This window comes from Amblyraja radiata, chromosome 17 (genome assembly GCF_010909765.2).
Source record: "Amblyraja radiata isolate CabotCenter1 chromosome 17, sAmbRad1.1.pri, whole genome shotgun sequence".
Classification (NCBI taxonomy): domain Eukaryota; kingdom Metazoa; phylum Chordata; class Chondrichthyes; order Rajiformes; family Rajidae; genus Amblyraja; species Amblyraja radiata.
In genome coordinates, this window is record NC_045972.1 from 37,059,808 (window position 1) to 37,081,421 (window position 21,614).

The 21,614-nt window shown below is 47.3% G+C and overlaps 2 protein-coding genes and 1 long non-coding RNA gene across 4 annotated transcripts in view; 2 read left to right on the plus strand and 1 right to left on the minus strand.

Annotated features, from left to right (window-relative positions):
• Positions 1 to 556: 556 nt before the first annotated feature.
• Positions 557 to 2,191, minus strand: LOC116982765 (metallothionein-1-like). The gene is made up of 3 exons (XM_033036183.1): positions 2,009 to 2,191; positions 1,761 to 1,826; positions 557 to 837 (listed from the first exon to the last, which is right to left on the minus strand). Exons 1-3 carry the CDS (start codon positions 2,037 to 2,039, stop codon positions 746 to 748), a joined length of 189 nt encoding a protein of 62 aa, XP_032892074.1. The 5' UTR covers positions 2,040 to 2,191; the 3' UTR covers positions 557 to 745.
• On the plus strand, positions 2,031 to 14,189 carry LOC116982766. Its single transcript, XR_004414533.1, has 4 exons — positions 2,031 to 2,111; positions 5,584 to 5,591; positions 13,761 to 13,764; positions 14,177 to 14,189. It is a non-coding gene; the product is annotated as an uncharacterized LOC116982766 (long non-coding RNA).
• Positions 14,190 to 19,249: 5,060 nt separating this feature from the next.
• Positions 19,250 to 21,614, plus strand: part of nup93 (nucleoporin 93) — a 107,131-nt gene continuing 104,766 nt past the window's right edge. The window contains exon 1 of one of the 2 annotated variants that reach the window (XM_033036175.1): positions 19,250 to 19,360. The gene's annotated coding sequence lies outside the window, so the exon portion shown is untranslated. The remainder of the gene's footprint in view (positions 19,361 to 21,614) is intronic. The other variant, XM_033036176.1, reaches the window with a different exon arrangement.

A 21,614-nucleotide genomic window follows, 5' to 3' on the forward strand; every position in this document is an offset into this window, starting at 1 on the left:
GCAAATTAGGAGGAACAGCACCTCATATTTAGGTTGGGGAGCTTACACCCTGGCGGTATAAACATTGACTTCTCTAACTTCAAAAGTAACACTTGCTTTCCCTCTCTCCATCCCTCCCCCCTTCCCAGTTCCCCCACCAGTCTGACTGTCCTTGATTACATTTTAAGTTTGCTTTGTTACCTTCACCTAGCTAACAATAATCTATTCTACATTTTTCTTGATCTGTATCCCGTCTCGTTTCAAACCTTACACTTCCTTATCTCTGAATCTCCCACTCCCCTGAGGAAGGGTCTCACGCCAAAACCTCCCATTCCTATCCAGAGATGCTGCCTGTCCGGCTGAGCGACTCTGGCCTTTGTTGCAACCATCTGCCAATCAAAGCAAAACCCTCCCCTGTATCCTACCTATCAGTATTTTGTCTTTATCTTCTGTATAAACCAGCATCTGCTGTTCGTTCCTCCACATGTGCGGTGTGATGAGTGACGCTGAATTAACGATTTAAATTGTGTTGTAATCATCCCTCGCAAATCAACAGCAGAATTCAGATTTTTTTTTGGGTCAAACGACTATTTTAATCAGGTACAAATCAATATATCCATAGTGAAACAAAAAAATACTTTAACAATAACGATAATAATCCTCCCCTCGAGGAGCCCTCGAATAAGGGCCCCAGTAAAGACGCCGCATCGGGGAGCAGGCGGTGCCGGTTGGTCCCGGGTTGAGGCTGGTCCACGATGGGCGACCTTCAGTGGCAGCAGCTGCACTTGTCGCCGGCGCCTTTGCAGACGCAGCCTTGGGCGCATTTGCTGCAACCTACGGGGCAACAGGAGCAGCAGCCTAGACGGAGAGGGGGGAAAAAGCCATGAAACCCACACTATGGCAGCTCCGCGCTCTCGTGATGGACGCCAAGGAACGGTTGCAAACTGTTAGCTGCACTAACCGTCTGGAGAAGGGTCGCGACCCGAAACGTCGCCCATTCCTTCTCTAGAGATGCTGCCTGCCCCGCTGTTACTCCAGCATTTTGTGTCTAACTTCGGTTGAAACCAGCATCTGCAGTTCCTTCCTACACAGCTACACCAAAGTGCGAGTACTTGGGGTGGGGGTGGAGAGGTGGGGGATCGGTATCGTGCAACAACCCAGAGATAACTTCCTTCGCCCCTGACATTACACACAATGCATTTCTGGCAGTGTTACTTGTTCACAAGTTCTAAGAGCAGAATTAGGCCATTCGGCCCATCAAGTCTACCCCGCCATTTAATCACAACTGATCTATCTCTCCCTCTCAACCCCATTCTCCTGCCTTTTCCCCATAACCTCCGACACCCGTACTCATCAAGATGATCACTAATTGTGATTTGCAAAAGAGGAATGCAAAGGATCAGGCGGTACAGTGGCACAGCGGGTAGTGCTGCTGCCTCTCACACCTAGTCCATTCCCGATCTCGGGTGACCCCGCTTCCCTCCTAAGTTCCGAAGATGTTGCTTTAGAGGAGAGGTTAACTGGCCATTGAAAATTGTCCCTTAGTGCGGGTAAGTGACTGGGAAATCGAGGATGAGTTGATGGGTATTTGAGCGAGCCTGTTGCATTATCGCAGGGGTAGAAGGAGAGATTCAGCTCGGAGCTAGTGTCGCCACAAAAGGGCCGAATGGTCTCGTTCTGCCTGCATCGTTATAACTATTTTCTCCTTCATAAAGATATCATATAACAATTTTCTCCTTCATAAAGATATCAAAGACATTCCCCAGAGCCGTTATACTCACTCTTCTTACACGATGTGCATTTGCAGTCTTTGCATTTACAGTTGTCCCCGCAGGAACACGAGCCGCCTGTTGATAAACAAGAAAGCAGAGTTACAAAAACATCGTCTGGATACGGGGAGGCTCGGGCTACCGAACGCTAGGTCCAATTACTTAAAAGGTACACAAAAGGCTGGAGAAACTCAGCGGGTATAGCAGCATCTATGCAGCATCTGCAGTTCCTTCTTGAACACCACCGTCCAATTACTTACCCTGGCTACATGTGCATGGAGCGTCAGACATCTTCTGAGTTTCTTTCCTCGGCCGTTTCTCTGGCAATTCACTTCTGTTCACTCGGAGCTGGTGGATGTGCTCGTTGTCGGAGGCGCCGAACTTATAAAACAGCAGCCGCGTCTGCAACCGGGTGCAAAGGGCCCGGGCGCTGTGTGCAAAGCAGGGCTTGCTGCCAAAAGCGCTCGCTGCACTCGATCATCTCCACCCGGCGCTGGTTGATCACAGGGTTGCAGGGACGGGTGCACATCAGTGCTGATTAATTACAGTCAGCTCTTTTCGTGTATTGGTAGATGGCGGGGGTTTAAGTAAACATAGCCGTCACAAAGTGCTGGTGTTACTCAGCGGGTCAGGTAGCTTCTCTGGAGAGCATATTTCTGGTAAATTGCCCTTCGCATGTAGGGTAGTGCTAGTATACGTACACTGGTCAGTGTGGACTCGGTGGGCCGAAGGGACTGCTTCCACACTGTATCTCTGAAGCCTAAAGTCAATAGACAATAGGTGCAGGAGTAGACCATTCGGCCCTTTGAGCCAGCACCACCATTCAATGTGATCAGGGCTGATCATCCCCAATCAGTACCCCGTTCCTGTCTTCTCCCCATATCCCCCGACTCCGCTATTTTTAAGAGCCCTATCTAGCTCTCTCTTCAAAGCATCCAGAGAACCAACCGCCCTCTGAGGCAGAGAATTCCACAGACTCACCACTCTGTGAGAAAAAGTGTTTCCTCATCTCCGTTCAAAATGGCTTACATCTTATTCTTAAACTGTGGCCCCTGGTTCTGGACTCCCCCGACATCGGGAACATGTTTCCTGCCTCTAGCGTGTCCAAACCCTTAATAATCTTATATGTTTCAATGATATATCCTCTCATCCTTCTAAACTCCAGAGTGTACAAGCCCAGCTGCTCCATTCTCTCAGCATATAACAGTCCCGCCATCCTGGGAATTAACCTTGTAACCTACGCTGCACTCCCTCAATAGCAAGAATGTCCTTCCTAAAATTAGGGGACCAAAACTGCACACAATACTCTAGGTGTGGTCTCACTATGGCTCTGTACAACTGCAGAAGGACCTCTTTGCTCCTTTATTCGATTCCTCTTGTTATAAAGGCCAACATGCCATTCGCTTTCTTCGCTGCCTGCTGTACCTCCATGCTTACTTTCATAGACTGATGCACAAGGACCCCCAGATCCCGTTGTACTTCCCCTTTTCCCAACTTGACGCCATTTAGATAGTAATCTGCCTTCCTGTTTTTGCTACCAAAGTGGATAACCTCACATTTATCCGCATTAAACTTCATCAGCCATGCATCTGCCCACTCCCCCAACCTGTCCAAGTCACCCTGCATTCTCATAGCATCCTCCTCACGGTTCACAGTGCCACCCAGCCTTGTGTCATCTGCAAATTTGGTAATGTTACTTTGAATCCCTTCATCCAAATCATTGATGTATATTGTAAATAGCTGTGGTACCAGCACCAAGCCTTGCGGTACCCCACTAGTCACTGCCTGCCGTTCTGAAAGGGATCTGTTAATCCCTACTCTGTTTCCTGTCTGCCAACCACTTCTCTATCCATGTCAGCACACTACCCCCAATACCATGTGCCCCAATTTTGCCCACTAATCTCCTATGTGGAACCTTATCAAATGCTTTCTGAAAGTCCAGGTACACTACATCCACTGGCTATCCCTTGTCCATTTTCCTAGTTACATCTTCAAAAAATGCCAGAAGATTAGTCAGGCATGATTTCCCCTTCGTAAATCCATGCTGACTCGGACCGATCCTGTTACTGCTATCCAAATGTTCGGCTATCTCATCTTTTATAATTGACTCCAGCATCTTCCCCACCACCGATGTCAGGCAATCTGGTCAATAATTCCCTGTTTTCTCTCTCCTGCCTTTCTTAAAAAGTGGGATAACATTAGCTACCCTCCAATCCACAGGAACTGATCCTGAGTCTATAGAACATTGGAAAATTATCATCAATGCATCCACGATTTCTAGAGCCACTTCCTTAAGTACCCTGGGATGCAGACCATCAGGCCAGATCCATCAAGTCATGGATAGGTTACGCTTCATGTCAATACCCTTTGTCAGGCGGGGAGAGACATTATTGTCCCATTATTGTCCCACCTCAGTGAGACAGGCAGCATCTCTGGGTAGAAGGATGTTTCGGGTAGAGCCTGAAGCTCAGTCTGAAGAAGAGTCTCGACCCAAAACGTCATCCAAGGGTCTCGACCCAACACATTGTCTGTCCACTCCCTCCGCAGAGGCTGAGTGACTCCAGCATTGTGTTTTGCTTAAGCATATGCAGTTCTTTCTTAACCAAAACTGTTGGAAATGCAGCGTCTGTGCAAAACGAAAGTGAACATGGGGGGGTGGTCTGCCGTTAGATCTTCCTCCTCCAACCTCTTCCATCAACTCTATTCTCATGATATAGATCAATGATACTAGGGATCTTTGATATGGATATCATGTCTAATGTATCTCTGGAGCGAGAGCTAGGTAGGGCTCTTAAAAATAGCAGAGTTCATTCATTCATTCATATGGGGAGAATGCAGGAACAGGGTACTGATTGGGGAGGATCAGCCATGATCACATTGAATGGCGGGTACACAAAATTGCTGGAGAAACTCAGCGGGTGCAGCAGCATCTATGGAGCGAAGGAAATAGGAAACGTTTCAGGCCGAAACCCTTCTTCAGACAAGGTGCTGGCTCGAGGGGCCGAATGGCCTACTCCTGCACCTATTGTCTAGTGACCCGAAACATCACCCATTCCTTCTACCCAGAGGTGCCTGTCCCGCAAAGATACTCCAGCATGTTGTGTCTAGTAGACACAGAATGCTGGAGTAACTCAGCGGGGCAGGCAGCATCTCTGGAGCGAGGTTCCTTCCTTTGTGTCTATCTTCGGTGTAAACTAGCATCTGCAGTTCCTTCCCTTCTCTCCAGAGATGCTGCCTGACCCGCTGAGTTATTCCAGCATTTTGTATCTATCTTCGGTGTAAACCAGCATTTGCAGTTCCTTCCTACATGGATATCTTGCATGTAGCGCGGGGAGGCGTGGTTCGATCACAACCTCTAAGATCTTTGATCACAACTATGTGTACAGGAAGTAGACCGGGAGCCAAGGTTGAGGGGGAGGGCGGATTTGTCCCCGGAGACACTGCACACCAAAGATCGGGACTTTGTTGCACACCAAAGGCTGCACACGATACGATACACAGCGCGACGAGTCTGCAACATTTCAGACTGAGTGCAGTGTTTACATTTTGCACACGGGTTTTGGTGATGTGTGATTAATATTAATCAGCTACTCACTGTCAGCACATCAGCAGCGTTTCACACAACCTTATTTCCACACCTTGTGACTAACACCGATCGGGGGTGATAAGGTTAATATTACTCACACGTCACTAAAACCCGTGTGCAAAATGTAAACGCTGCACTCAGTCTGAAATGTGATGACAGTGAGTAGCTGATTAATATTAGTACCCACACCCACCCCACTCTCTACTCTTCCCATGAGGATGCTATGTTCTTTTCGTTTGTTTTGAACAGCATGTACTGTTGGACACGCACTTGGGAAAACGTCACGATATCGCAACTGAAAGGGAACGCGATGTCCAGAATTGTGAATGAAATAAGTACACAACCGGGAAAGGAACCCGAGCTGGAACTCACGGGACACACGGGCGTTTGTTGTTTTAACCTACAATTCTTGAAAACATTGTCCCTTGTCCTGAAATCCTGGAAACTGGCTAAAGTTAAGAAACAGCTGCTAATTGAGTCGCACAACATGGAAACAGACCCTATGGCCCTAGAATTTGTTGGCTTTTTTAAATTATTATATATTATGCTCAGTTCATTTAGGAAAATTATGCCATTCAATCATGGCTGATCTATCTTTCCCTCTCAGCTCCATTCTCCTGCCTTCTCCCCATAACTTCTGACACCTGTGCTAATCAAGAATCTATCAATCTCTGCCTTAAAAATATCCTTCAAAATTATCTGTGCGTTGAGTTTATAGGCCTGTTATGCTGCTGCAAGTAAGACATTCGTTGTTCCGTTGTCGATATATTTGGGTCTTGAAAACACTCCATGCCGACCTCATTATCGATTTAAGCTAGTCTAATTTGCCTTTGACCCATATATTTTTTTTATTTTTTTTAAATTTGTTTATAGGGACAGTGCATATTAATGAACATTTGCATGTAAATATGCGAGATTGTAGCCCTCTAAACCTTCCCTATCTATGTACATGTCCAAATGTCTTGTAGACATTGTAAATGTACCTGCCTCTGCAACATCCCTGGCAGTTTGTTCCATATACCCTCTGTACTGTGTGGAAAAACCTGCCCATATGGCCCCTTTTAAATCTTTCCCATCTCTCCTTCAAACTATGCCTTCTGGTTTTAGACTTACCTATTGTGGAAAAAAGACCGTGTGCATCTACCTTATGATTTTGATTACCACTATAAGGTCACACCTCAACCTCTCTACGCTCGAGTGAAAATAGATCCAGCCTATTCAGCCTCTCCCTATAACTCATGCCCTCCAGTCATAGTAACATCTTTCTTAATCTCTCTGCATCCTTTCCAGCTAATGACATTCTTCTTGTAGCCATGCAACTAGAACTGTCCACATTTTCCAACTCTGCTCTCACTAACGCCCCGTACAGTTGCAACAAGATGTTCCAATGTCCATACTTAATGCTGTAAATGATGAAGGCAAGGATGCCAACTGCACCCATCACCATCCTGTCAACCTGTGTTGCCATTTTCAGGGAACTATATTTCTGCACCTCTAGGTCTCTCTGTTCTACCGTACTCTTCAGGCCCCTACCATTTGCTGTGTAAGTCCAGTCCTGGTTTTACTTTGCGAAATGCAAAACCTTATACATGTTCAATTCCATTTGCTTTTTCTCAGCCCATTTCCCCAGTTTCAGCCAGGTTCGGTTGTAATTGTTCACTACCCCAATTTTGGTGACATCAGCAAACCAATTAACTACATCAGCAACATTGTCATCAGAATTATTAATATAGATGATGTGTACTTATAGATACTAGAAATCTAAATTAAAAAGTGAAAATGCTGGAAACACTCATCAAGTCAGGCAGTATCCGTGGAGAGAGAAAAACAGAGTCAATATTTCAAATTGGATACCTTCTCTCTGATCTGCAAAATGATTTCCTCTCCATACTTGCTACCTGAGTTCCTGGGTATTCCCAGCATTTTCTGTCTTTGTAACTGGTAGAAGTTAACAGAAAGATTGATAAAAGCGGATCTCTGAATGGAACCTTAATCATGTGCAGCACAGTGGTGCAATCGTAGAGTTGCTGTCTTACAGCTCCAGAGACCCGGGTTCGATCCTGACTATGGGTGCTGTCGGTATGGAGTTTGTACATTCTCCCTGTCGCGTATCGTCCAGGTGTACCTGTTTCTACCCATGCTCCAAATACGTACAGGTTTGTAGATTAATTGGCTTCAGTAAGTTATACAATTGTCCCTAGTGAGTGTAGGTTAGTGTTTGGGGGTGATTGCTTGTAGCACGGACCCAGGGGGCCAAAAGGCCTGTTTCCACGCTGTATGTCTAAAGTCTAAAATCATGTAGCAACATTGGAGCTCTCTTCGTACATCCCAATCTGACAATTTTTTCAAAGATTTTTCAAAATAGACTTTATTCAGGTAATAAATATATACAATACATGAGCTGTGCAACAAATTCATCCGACATTTTCGGAGGCTATACAAATTATTCAATACAGTCTACATACATTGCTCAAATTTCACAAATTTATCCCCCACTCATGCGGCCCACTGGTGTGGGATCCCTTCCCTTTTTTTGAGGGGCGTCTCCACCACACCCTGCCCCCCATGTCCAGCAGCGGAAGGACCCTAGACTGTGGTCCTCCCCCACTGAGCCTTGGCGTTGGCTGCACCGAGCTTCAGTGCGTCCCTCAGCATGTACTCCTGCAGTCTGCAGTGGGCCAGTCGATCCCAATCTCACAAGTTTCTTCCCTCCTTCTACCCAGTGTTTATTTTAATCAGACCAGAATGCAAGACATGTCACACTTGTGAGCAAGAGTGGGCCATTCAACCCCTCCTTGAGCCCATTCATTCAACAAGATGAATCTTTTACCGTGAACACCTTTCCCTGCGCGATCACCAACTACCTTGATTCTGCCAATATCCAGAAATCAACCAACCAGGACATTCTGTTAGGTGAAAAAATAACATTAAAAGGATTGCATCTTGACTAATTTAAAATCACTTATTTATGTCACAAATGACAGAATGATAATCTGAAAAATAAGCAGCACTTGAATTTATTTAGAATCACCACATCCACGCAATTGCCACTTTCTCTGTCTGTAATTGGAACTCTGGCATAAACTGGGGAAAGATGTAATCTTATTCACTATTCAACTGCCTGCCACGTCAAACACCTCCTACTCCAATTCTGGAAGAGTCTGTGCTTCTCAAATCAGGCAACCCAGCCACCAGCACCTCCTCTGCCTCTCTCACAGTAGACTCCATCTGCTCTTCAAGCTGACTCGGGGAAACAGCCAACATTATCAAAGACCAGTCGCCCTCTGGTCCAAAGATCTATAGCTCTGCTATAGGATCTTTGCTCTGGTCATTCTCTCTTCTCCTTCCTATTGCACAGAGATAAGAAAGCTTTCAAGGACGTTCCATGAGATTCACCAACAGTTTCTTCCTTGCTTTTATCTGACTTGTGAATGGACCTCTCATATGCTGGAGATGAATTCCAAAACTTCTCATCTACTGTATCTTTAACTAAGTTTTTCACAGAATTTTAGTATATGTGACAATAGTAAACCAATACCAATTCATGAGCTAATCTGTTGCCGGCCCTATTTTGTTCTGGCATTTTCTCACTTACAGTCCCCCCCACTTCTATTCCCCCCCCCCCCCCCTCCCTATATCATTCAGTCTGAGGAAGGGTTCTGAACCGAAACAGAAACAGAAAATAGGTGCAGGTGGAGGCCATTTGGCAAACAGGCCCTTCTGCACTTGAACATAGCCCTAGTGAGACCACACCTGGAGTATTGTGTGCAGTTTTGGTCTCCTAATTTGAGGAAGGACATTCTTGCTATTGAGGGAATGCAATGTAGGTTCACAAGATTAATTCTCGGGATGGCGGGACTGTCTTATGATGAAAGAATGAGCGACTGGGCTTGTATTCACTGGAATTTAGAAGGATGAGAGGGAATCTTATAGAAACATACAAAATTATTAGGGGATTGGAACACTAGATGCAGGAAACATATTCCCGATGTTGGCGGAGTCCAGAACCAGGGGTCACAACCATGATCACATTGAATGGCAGTGCTGGCTCGAAGGGCCAAATGGCCTACTCCTGCACCTATTGTCTATGTATCTATGCATCCTTGTTGTCTTGGTGTTCCAGAGGTGAGTTTAGGGGCAGGGAGATGGCCAGGGAATATTCTGCAGGGCATGAGTGCTGCAAGGACAGATTTTATAATTGTCCAAGGTATTGAATTCTGAATGGAAAGGAAACATGGTGCATGGTGCACTGCTGAAGTAGCTGAAAATTGGTGCTAGTAATCACATGCCCAGCTGTGTCTAAAGCATTCAAGCTCAGGTCAAATTTGGTTCTCTGGAACTGTGAGACAGCAGCATTAACTGTTTGACCACTGCTAGGTAGATCATTGATGAATATATTGATGAATTAATGTCACTCATAACATTCAAGATTGCTTTGCTCCAGATCGGATGCAGAGTGGCAAAACCAATAACTGGGTGGGCTATATTTGCCCCCATTTTCAGGGCATACATCCGCACTGTTAGACAAATGCCAGTATTCCCGCTCGACTCTGTATTTCCAACTGAGTGAATGGTTTTGATTTTTTAACAGTGAACGAGTGGCTCTGGCCTTCAGGCAGTGGTTAGTGCCATCTGCTGATAGAAAGTCTGTATTACATGATGAAAAATAAATCAACTGAAAACAATAGAAACGGACGGCATAGATGCTGACCTTTCCGTCCCATCTCATTTATGCCGATAGCGATGCCTATCTATGTGAGTCCGCATTAGGCCTGATTCCCACTACACCTTTCCTGTACAAGTACCTGTCCAAACATCTATGTTACTGTGTTACTAACACCTATGAGAGAGAAGCGAGTGTCACCAAACTTCTGAATTCTCTGGGGTGGAACCCTCTCCAAGACAGACGTGAAGCTCACCGTTTGACCTGTTTTTACAAAATGTTAAATGGTCAGCTCGACATAGACTACAAGACCTACACGAAACCCAAACCAATTAGGAGCAGACGAGGGCATTCGATCCAATTTGTGATCCCAGCTACAAAGACAGATGTATACAGCAATTCGTTCTTCCCCCGCACAATTAAAGCATGGAATAATCTCCACCCAACTATAGTTACCCAACCAGATGCAACTAAATTTAAAGTAGCTCTTTCTTCCCAATAACCCTTTCTGGTTTAAGCCCTCCCTTCACCACCTCCAGTTTAAATTCCATTTGGAATATTTTGGAGGACCAAGAAACTAAGAAATGCATGCTAAATTTATTAATTGTATCAACTGCCATCATCTCCTCCAGCAGTTCATTCCAGATACTCACCACTCTATGCGTGAAAAACTTATTCCTCAGATCTCTTTTAAATTTCTCTCCTCTCACTTTAAACCTGTGCCCAGTTCTAGACTCCCCTGATCTGGGAAAACACTTCTAATTATGTATCCCATTTGTGTATCATAATTATGCAAACTGTAAGATCAACTGCCTGACCCACTGAGTTACTCCACCACTTTGTATCCTGCACCTCTTGTACTACTAGTAAGTTTTGAGAAATTTGAATCAGTAAAACCCCATTCGCTCCTGTTCACATTGAACACCTCACCCCTAATCTCCCAATAAGTTATTTCGACAAAATTATCATTAAGATGATTGAATTAAGTTGAAAGATTTTTAAGACACCAATTGCAGCTGCATTTTTCCTGACACTTATCATTTAATTGAATTGCCCGGGCAGCACAGTGGCGCAGCTATAGAGTTGCTGCTTTACAGCGCCAGAGACCCAGGTTCGATCCTAACTGCGTGCCCTGTCTGTACGGAGTTTGCATATTATCCCTGTGACCGTGTGGGCTTTCTCTGGGTGCTCTGGTTTCCTCCCTGTCCAGACGTGCAGGTTTGCAGGTTAATTGGCTTTGGTAAAAAAAAAGTAAATTGTCCCTAGTGTGTAGGATAGTGCTAGAGTACGGGGTGATCAGTGGTTGGCATGGACTCAGTGGGCTGAAGGGCATGTTTCCACACTGTATTTCTAAAGTCTAAAATACCTAAAGCTCAGGTTCAAAATTGGTTCTCTGGAGCTGTGAGACAGTGGCATTAACCGTTTGACCACCGTTAGATAGATAATTGATAAATGTATTGATGAGTTAATAATAATAATAATGGATGGGATTTATATAGCGCCTTTCTAATACTCAAGGCGCTTGAGTATTAGAAAGTTAATGACACTCACAGCATTAAAGAATGCTTTGTTCCTGATTGGATGCAGACTGATGGAGCCAATAAATGGGTGGACTTGATTTACACCACATTATCAGGGCATAGTTCATACATTCCAGGAGTAGAATTAGGCCATTCGCCCCATCATGTCTACTCTGCCATTCACTCATGGCTGATCTATCTTTCCCTCTCAACCCCATATTCCTGCCTGCCCCAAACCCCGGACACCTGTATGAATCACATATCTGCCTTTCTCCATCTTAAAAATATCAATTGACTCCACAACCTCCTGTGACAATGAATTCCACAAATTCACCACTAAACAAATTCCTCCTCATCTCCTTTCCAAAGGTACGTCCTTTTATTCTGAAGCTATGGCCTCTGGTCTGAGACTCTCCCACTATTGAAAACATTTTCTTCACATCCACTTTACCCAGACCTTTCACTATTCGGTAAGTTTCAATGAGGTCCTTCTAAACACCAGTGAGCACAGGCCCAATGCCTTCAGACGCCCATCATATGTTAACCCAATGATTCCTGGGATCATTCTCGTAAACCTCCTCTGCCCCCGCTACAATGGCAGCACATCCTTCCTTCGAAATGGGGCCCAGAACTGTTCACAATACTCCAAATTCAGTCTGACCAGTGGCTTATAAAGCCTCAGCATTACATCCCAGTTTTTATATTCTAGTCATGTCGAAATAATTACTAGCATTGGATGTGTCAATCTGCTTTTCCTATCTTCAAGTCAAGTCAAGTCAAGTTTATTCGTCACATACACATACGAGATGTGCAGTGAAATGAAAGTGGCAATGCTCACGGACTTTGTGCAAAAAGACAAACAAACAAACAACCAAACAAACTATAAACACAATCATAAACACACACATATTCTTTTACATATTAAATATTGGAAGGAAAAACGTTCAGTAAAGTTAGTCCCTGGTGAGGTTTACAGTCCGAATGGCCTCTGGGAAGAAACTCCTTCTCAACCTCTCCGTTCTCACAGCATGGCAACGGAGGCGTTTGCCTGACCGTAGCAGCTGGAACAGTCCGTTGCATGGGTGGAAGGGGTCTCCCATGATTTTATTGGCTCTGGAGTTGCACCTCCTGATGTATAGTTCCTGCAGGGGGGCAAGTGAAGTTCCCATAGTGCGTTCGGCCGAACGCACTACTCTCTGCAGAGCCTTCTTGTCCTGGGTAGAGCAATTCCCAAACCAGATGGTAATATTTCCGGACAAGATGCTTTCCACAGCCGCTGCGTAGAAGCACTGGAGGATCCTCGGAGACACTCTGAATTTCCTCAATTGCCTGAGGTGGTAAAGACGCTGCCTTGCCTTACTCACGAGTGCTGCGGCGTGTTATGTCCATGTCATATCCTCAGAGATGTGGACTCCCAGATATTTAAAACAGCTCACCCTATCCACAGGATCCCCATTTATCCTCAATGGTGTGTGCGTCCTCGGATGATGTGCCCTCCTAAAGTCCACGATCAGCTCCTTCGTTTTTTTGATGTTCAAGAGGAGGCTGTTATCCTGGCACCAGAGTGCTAGATCAGCCACCTCCTCCCGGTAGGCCTTCTCATCGCTGTCTGAGATCAGGCCCACCACCACAGTGTCATCAGCAAACTTAATTATTGGGTTGGAGCTGAACCTAGCCACACAGTCATGTGTGTACAGGGAGTACAATAGGGGTCTGAGGCCGCAACCCTGGGGCGACCCTGTGCTCAGGGTGAGGGACTTCGATGTATTCCCTCCCATCTTGACTACCTGGGGCCTGGCGGTGAGAAAGCCCAGGACCCAGGCACACAGGGAGGTGTTGAGCCCCAATTCCAGTAGCTTCCCGCCCAGTCTGGTGGGGACTATCGTGTTGAAGGCTGAACTGAAGTCTATGAACAGCATCCTCACGTAGCCCCCCTTCTGGCTGTCAAGATGAGAGAGAGCAGTGTGCAAAACCTGGGAGACCGCATCGTCCGTGGATCTGTTCGGACGGTATGCGAACTGCAACGGGTCCATGTTGCGAGGGAGGAAGGCGCAGATGTGTTTCTTCACCAACCTCTCAAAGCATTTCATGACTACCGAGGTAAGGGCCACCGGACAGTAGTCATTCAGACAGGCTGGGGAGGCATTTTTTGGTACCGGTACAATGATGGATTTTTTGAAGCAGGCAGGGACCACGGACTTGTCCAGGGAGAGGTTGAATATTGGAGTGAGCACCGGAGCTAGCTGCGTAGCACAGGACTTGAGTACTCGCCCCGAAATGCCATCGGGGCCTGCAGCTTTCCTCGTGTTCACCCGTGTCAGAGCCCTCCTCACGTCGTGCTCGGACAGCGAGAATGTGTGCACATTCCTCCCTGCAGCTTCGGTAGCCAGCCTGCTGGCGGTATTGTCGATAGTCGGCAGACCTGGGGTGGTGTTGCCCATCTCGAAACGAGCTTCTTCCAAACGCTAGGCCACAGCCTTCCCGTTTTCTAATATCCTACTCACATTTTTCCTGTCATGGCGATAAACATCACCCATTTCGGAAATAAAACTCCGAGTGACGTCACAATGCACTTGCAAGGCAGGACGGGACACTCCAGGAGGGAGGGGCACTCCAGCTCTCGTGCGGCAGCTGCTGGCGCCCGACACCTAGTGGCGAGGGTGATGCCACAGGCCCTGGCTGGAGCCGAGTCTGGTGCTCAAGCTGGAGTGAGAGCTGAGCCCGGGGCTTAGGATGGGACCGTGACTGGGGCCGAGAAAGAAGCCACCGCTGAAACCAAGAACGAACCTGGGTCCGGGGTCAGGGACAAGCCCGGAGGTGATGTCGGGGCCTGCAGTGGAGCCATGGCGGCGGCCAAGCTGACGGCTGGAGTCTACAGTCAGGTCCGGGCCGAGTAGAAGAACCAGGCTGAGTTTCAGGCCCTGGTGCTGCTCTACGACCTGGGTAGGTCCTGGGGCAGGGAATGGGAGTGAGGGGAGGAGGATGAGGGAAATTAGGAGGAGGGAGATGGGGTGGGGAGTGTGGTAGTAGAGGGAGATGGGGGCGGTGTGGAGTAGGGAGATGGAGAAAGGTGGAGGAGGGATATGCTTCCTCCCTATCTACCCTCACTCCCACCCTCTCTATTCTCGTCCATCTCCCTCTCTACCCTCCCTCCCCCACATTCTACGCCTCACCCTCTCTCTACCCCTTCCCTCTATGCCCCTCTCCCTCTACCCCCTCCCTCCCCCCTCGCCCTCCCTGTCAACCCTCCTCGGCCTCCCTCTCTACCTCCCCTCCCTCTCTACCACTCCTCCCTCTATACCACCCCTCCCACTCTACCACCCCCCCACCCCCCCCACTCTAGGGATTGAAGAGGGAGGGTGAAGAGGAGGAGGGGGGAGTGCTGGGGGATGGGGAGAAATGAGCCGCGCCTGCGCAGTTGGGGGAATGGGTGAGCAGTGGAATCTTGCGTTGGGGAGCAGACCCTAAAATCTTACCAACCACTGAAGTCAAGCTAATCGGCCTATATTTGCACTTTTTCAAACATCTAGAACCACACCTGACTAGTGATTCTTGAAAGATTACTACTGATGCACATTCTCTAAAGCGACCTCTTTCAGAACCCTAGGGTGCAGTCCATCCAGCCCAGGTGACTTATCCACCCTCAGTTAGGCATTGTTCCTCAATGTCAGATAAATGCCAGTATTCCCTCTCGACTCTGTCTTTCTAACTGAGTGAGTGGTTTAGATTTTCCAACAGTGAGCATGTGGCTCTGGCCTTCAGGCAGTGGTTGGTGTCATCTGCTGGTATAAAGTCTGTATTACATGATTAAAAATAAATCCTCAACTGAAAACAATAGAAACGGACAGCATAGAAGCGGACCTTTCTGGTCTATCTCATCTATACTGACAGTGATGCCTATCTATGTTAGTCTGCATTAGACCTGATTGCCTCAACACCTTTCCTGTTCAAGTATCTGTCCAAATTCATGTTAAATGTTTTAATTGTATCGATCGCAAACACCTCCTCCAACAGTTCATTCCAGATACTCGCATATTCCTCAGATCCCTGTTAAATTTAATTTAAAACCTGTGCCCAGGAGTTCTAGACTCCCCTGACCTGGGATAAAGATGCTGACTATGTATCCTAAATATTCCCCTCATAATTCTACAAACAAAAATATATGCTATCAGCCTCTTAAGTGAGCATAAACCCAACTATCCAACCTATGCTTATAACTACAACCCTCCATTCCAGGTAACAGCCTAGTGATTCTTTTCTGCACTTTAGGTCCTTGCTCCTTTAGGTCCTTGCTCCTCGCGCCTGACTTCTCCAGCTCCCTCCCGTATACGCCATCTGATGAGCCTTCGAGTGGGTTCCTGTTCCCGCCGACCGACAAGCCTTCTGCCATGTTCCCATTGTTGGCGGAGTCCGCGGCAGGTGAGTTGGGCCTACCAGGCGAGCGCTCTGAGGTCGGCCCACGGCGGGCCAGTTGGGCTTGCTTGCCTGGAGCATCCCAGTCATCTCGAACAGCCTTGCGAGTTTGTCATTAGAATCTATTTGCCTCCTCCTGGGCGGAACAGTGGCGCAGCAGTAGAGTTGCAGACTTAAGGGCCTGTCCCACTTGGGAGACCTCCACCGCGACCTCTGGCCACCTTAAGCAACTAAAAAAAATCAAGGTCGCAGTGCCCTACGACCTTCCTCGACTATATGTACGACCTCCTACGACTATGTTGAAGACCTCCCTCGACTAAGAAGAAGACCCCCTTCGACTATGTTGAAGACTGGCTTCGACAATGTACGTTTTACTCAAGGAAGATCTCTGGCAAATTAGTCCGTGAATGAGCACGACCCCCTTCTACCTCAGAGGACCACACCGAAAACCAATAATGACCAGTGAGGAATGTCTACAGCTCAAATGATCACCTGATAAAATGGTCACGTCTGCATTTTTTTCCCACTAAAAAATGCCTCCCAGGTTTAAAAAAATAATAATTCTGAACCATGCAAGCAAGGAACTAGTTTGGAGGATGTTAGTAAAAATACAACTACTGCTGTTTGCAGTAGCCCTTTTGGCTCAGCAGCCTTTTAAGAAAGGCAGGAGAAGAGCAAGGGTGAAGAGGAAGCACAAGAGGTCTCAATGGATGAATGGAGATGATGTGATGGACTGTCCAGTACACCAGATGACTGCAAGAGAGTGACGCTGGGCTTTGAGAAAAGATAGAACTTTATGCACACATGTGGGGCAGTGGATGGCAAGCATGCCATTCTTGTCCCTGTACCCCTCATTTTCATACAGGATGGCATTCTGCTGGAACCATTCCTCAAGGCCCCCCTCCTGCTGCCTGGCGAAGGTGTAGGGCATAACCTTCCTCCAGCCCTCCCTCACCTCCTGTGTCTGCCTCTGATGCTGTCAGACACATGAGAAAGGGCTGCTTTGCAGCCTTCAAATGAGGCAGTGAACGATGTGGTGGTGGTGGGGACATATACTACCACCTTGGTCTCCTCCTCCAGGGGTCTCATGCAGGGCTACCTCCTCCTGCACTATCACCTCCTGTGGCATCACCTCCTGCCACTCCTCTTCCGGGGTGAGCAACACCTGCATGCCATGTTTTTTTTAGGGTTGTGCCCTCCCCCTGCGCTGCTGCCTTTTTGGTGCCAACTCTAAAACACAAGTCTCCTCTCCAAAAAACTCCAGCTATGAATGAACATGCCGGAGTGAAAGAGGTGATGTTCTGCTGTTTAAATTACCTTTTTTTTCTACTGACCTTTTTTTTACCCCGGAGCTATTACCTTCGACTACCTTCGACCACCTTCGACTACCTACGACTAGCATCACGACCTACTACGACCGGCTTCGACTAGACCTACGACAAAAAAATATCGATTTTTCCCACGGCGTCCTATTTTTAGTTGCAGTCAATTTTTAACATTTTGAAAAATACGCCACTACCTAGCTGAAGCCTCGATTATGTGGAGACCACTCTTGACCTTGAAGGAGAGTGATGAAGACCTCCTACGACCTCGAGGGTCGCGGGCAAACTCGCCAGAGGTCGCGGTGGAGGTCGCCCAAGTGGGACAGGGGCTTTACAGCGGCAGAGGCCCGGATTTGATCCTGAGTACAGGTGCTGTCTGTATGGAGTTTGCCATGTGACCGTGTGAGTTTTCTCGGGTGCTTCGAATTCCTCCCACACTCCAAAGACATATAGGTTTGTAGGCCAATTGGCTTAGGTAAAATTGTACATTGCCCTAGTGTGTGTAGGATAGTGCTAGTGTGCGGGAATTGTTGGTTGGTGTGGTCTCGATGGGACATGGCATAGGGCCTGTTTCTGCACTGTATCTGCGGCAGCTTCGACCACCCCCGGGCCGCGGTGTGTGAGCCGGCCCGTTGCGGGGTTCGGTGAGCCGCGGGACTGTTGTGCCATCGCCCGGTGGGGAATCGCCTCAGCGCAGAGGGAGAAGAGGAGGGAAGAGACAGTAACCCTAAGATTTTTTTGCCTCCACCACAGTGAGGAGGTGCTTGGTGGATACACTGTGGTGGTGTTAATTTGTGTTTACTGTTGTTTATTATTGTATGATGTATGTATGACTGCAGGCACGAAATTTCGTTCAGACCGTAAGGTCTGAATGACAATAAAGGGATTCAATTCAATTCAATTCAATTCATCTCTAAAACCTATTAGAAATGTTCAGGATGGTCTCTGGCAAATTGGTCCGTGAATGAGCACGACCCCTTTCCACCTCAGAGGACCACACCGAAAACATCAGTTCAAGAATCTATCCAACTCTGCCCTAAATATATCCACTGACTTGGTCTCCCCAGCAGTATTCCACAGATTCACCACCCTCTGAATACAGTTATATTTTGTTGAATTGAATTAAAATAAAAACTTTATTCATAATAAAGAATATATACAAAACAAGAACTGTGCAGAAATTCTCAGCGGCTATACATACATTCACCAGCGTTGTATTTGGTGGTGTTCACAGAAGCATCACTCTCGCCGGCACCGTTGCCACTGGGGTGACGTCCGTCCCCTCAGCCGTTGGGCAACGTGACGCCGCTCGCTCGCGGGTGGGCGGGCGGGACTCAGTCCCTCTGACGGCTCGAGCTCCGCTATAGGATCTTTGGCGCTGGCTGCTCAGGGTCCGGCCGCCCAATGGGAGGCGTTGGGCTGGCCCTACTGTCCAATGGGAAGGCGGCGGCTTGGGCCCCACTGTCCAATGGGAAGGCGGCAGACCCACTGTCCAATGGGAAGGCGGCGGGCTGGCTCCACTGTCCAATGGGAAGGCGGCGGGCTGGATCTACTGTCCAATGGGAAGGCGGCGGCTTGGGCCCCACTGTCCAATGGGAAGGCGGCAGACCCACTGTCCAATGGGAAGGCGGCGGGCTGGCTCCACTGTCCAATGGGAAGGCGGCGGGCTGGATCTACTGTCCAATGGGAAGGCGGCGGCTTGGGCCCCATTGTCCAATGGGAAGGCGGCAAGCTGACCCCACTGTCCAATGGGAAGGCGGCGGGCTGGCTCCACTGTCCAATGGTAAGGCGGCGGCTTGGGCCCCACTGTCCAATGGGAAGGCGGCGGGCTGGCTCCACTGTCCAATGGGAAGGCGGCAGCTTGGGCCCCACTGTCCAATGGGAAGGCGGCGAGCTGACCCCACTGTCCAATGGGAAGTCGGCGGCTTGGCTCTACTGTCCAATGGGAAGGCGGCGGCTTGGCTCCACTGTCCAATGGGAAGGCGGCGCGCGCTGGCCGCCGGGTGGGCGCGCGGTGCCGGCACCAGAGAGGAGGCGCTTGAGGTGCGGCGACAGCGTGTTGGTGGTGGAGGAGGAGAAGCGGAGATCAGGCCGGGCTACGGCCATAGGTAACAACAGTCACTGGGCCTGAGGCCCGTACGCTCCCTGCACCCCATCATTGTGTGTGCGTCATTGACTACTCTCCCACTCCGGGCTTCTGCAGGACCCGACTCACTGTCAGCAGTCGCCAAGGAAGCCACAAGGAGCATCTAGTACAAGAGCCCTGCCACTTGCAATGATCGTTTTCCTTGGCGACTGCTCGCTTTTGGAGCCATTTCCACGGCTTTATTTCTGCTCCCGACTCCGAGGGTCTTGCGTTCAAAGCCTGGAAAGTACAAATCCACATTAATGGCCCAGAACTTCTGGCAGAAGCATTTCCACTGTCTCCTGAAAAAAGATCTATTTGCCCATTCATGTTCACGACCCCAAATCCGAACACATTGGAGTCAAATATCATTCAGCCAATATTCTTTTTTTTTAAAAATCATTGCTGGGATGTTGCTCTGCGCAGATTGGCTGAAATATGTTTAATATATTTCATAGGGTCTATACTTCATTGTGGAGGAAGGAACTGCAGGTGCTGGTTTACAGTGATGATGGTGATAATATCCAAAAGAACCACATTCTAATGATGGACACAAAATGCTGGAGTAATTCTACGGATCAGGCACCATCTCTGGAGAAAAGGAATAGGTAACGTTTCGGGTCGAGACACTTCTTCAGTCCGAAACGTCGCCTCATCTCCAGAGATGGTGCCTGATCCGTAGAGTTACTCTAGCATTTTGTGTCCATCATTAGAATGTGGTTCTTTTGGATATTCGGTTATAGACGAATCCATTATAAATACAAATGTGAAGCTGATAAATGAAAAAGGACCACAGTGTCATTCCCATTATACAGTTACTTTCCACCATTTGGAATGTGACAAAATAGCTGCTAACTAATGTTTCACGGTGGAATCTATTACAATCAAACTTTACTAAGTGTCCAATTAGAACAATGGTTAAAACTTGTTTTGAATCAGTTATATAAAAATAGCATCTGTCTAATTTTATGTTACTATGTCTATTCAGTTAGTTGAGGCCATTCAAAACTGCACATAGGAACAGATATAGTGAGATAACAAGAGACATTGCTCGTGGTTCTTGTTCCTGGAAGAGTTCCAGTAATGTAAAATTCATATTTCTGTAGGGCATCTTGAGAATTAATTTCCATAGATGACATGATTCAAGTATCATGATTAATATGAAAAGATGTTTAAGCAATGCATTAATTTCATTCTATTGATGCTTCATGTACTGAATATGCAGTGATCGTTGTGAAGAGTGAATTGACAATTACAGTTTTATTCAGCAGAGACGTTTACTTCCTTTTATTAATCTATTATAGCGCAGAAAGGGGGCATCCATAGTGGCTCCCAGCTGATCTGTCCCACGCCCTCACTCCCTGTACCCCTGGAATGTAATCTTGCTCCTGTGCCTATTAACATCTCTTTGATTTCTATTTGATGTATCCTTGCGGAGAGGTAATACGCAAGGGCTAAGTAGCCTACCATCCTGTCCTTGGGATGTGGAATGAAACTGGAGCATCTTGGGAAACCTCAGGATCATAGTGGTAGAATTGATGCCTTGCAGCACAAGAGACCGCAGTTCGATCCTGACTACGGGTGCTGTCTACGGAGTTTGTGCGTTTTTACTGTGACCACATGGGTTTTCTCCGGGTGCTCCAGTTGCATCCCGCCCACCAAAGAACTACTAGTTTGTAATTTAATTGGCTTTGGTATATAAATAAAATGCAAGTTGTCTCTAGTGTGTAGCATAATGCAAGTGCACGGGGTTATTGCTGGTCAGCATGGACTCCGTCTGTCAAAGGGCCTGCAAATTTGACACACGCAGCACCTGAGATCTAGGTCCCTGTAGCTGAAAGATTTAAGGTGGAAAATTTAGGATGATGATTAAGACCAGTTATAAAACTCAAATTTAAGATTAGACCAATGCAAAATTAAAAGAATAATTGAGCAGCAGTAATACAGCTAGATGAACTACTGCTTTACAGCTCCAGCAACCTAGGTTCAATCTGATGGTATCTTTGAGGAGTTTGCTCAGGTAGAACAAACAGGACAGCACAGTCACAGGTCTCTTGGCTCATGATGACTGTGCTGTATGCCAAATTAAACTGATCCCTTCTGCATCCACATTATCCATATCACTCCATTCCAAACATACTCAAATATAAAAGCCTCTTGGATGCCACTATCATATGTTCTTCTTCCACCACTTCTGACAGTGCATTCCAAGCACCTACAACACTCTGTATATTTAA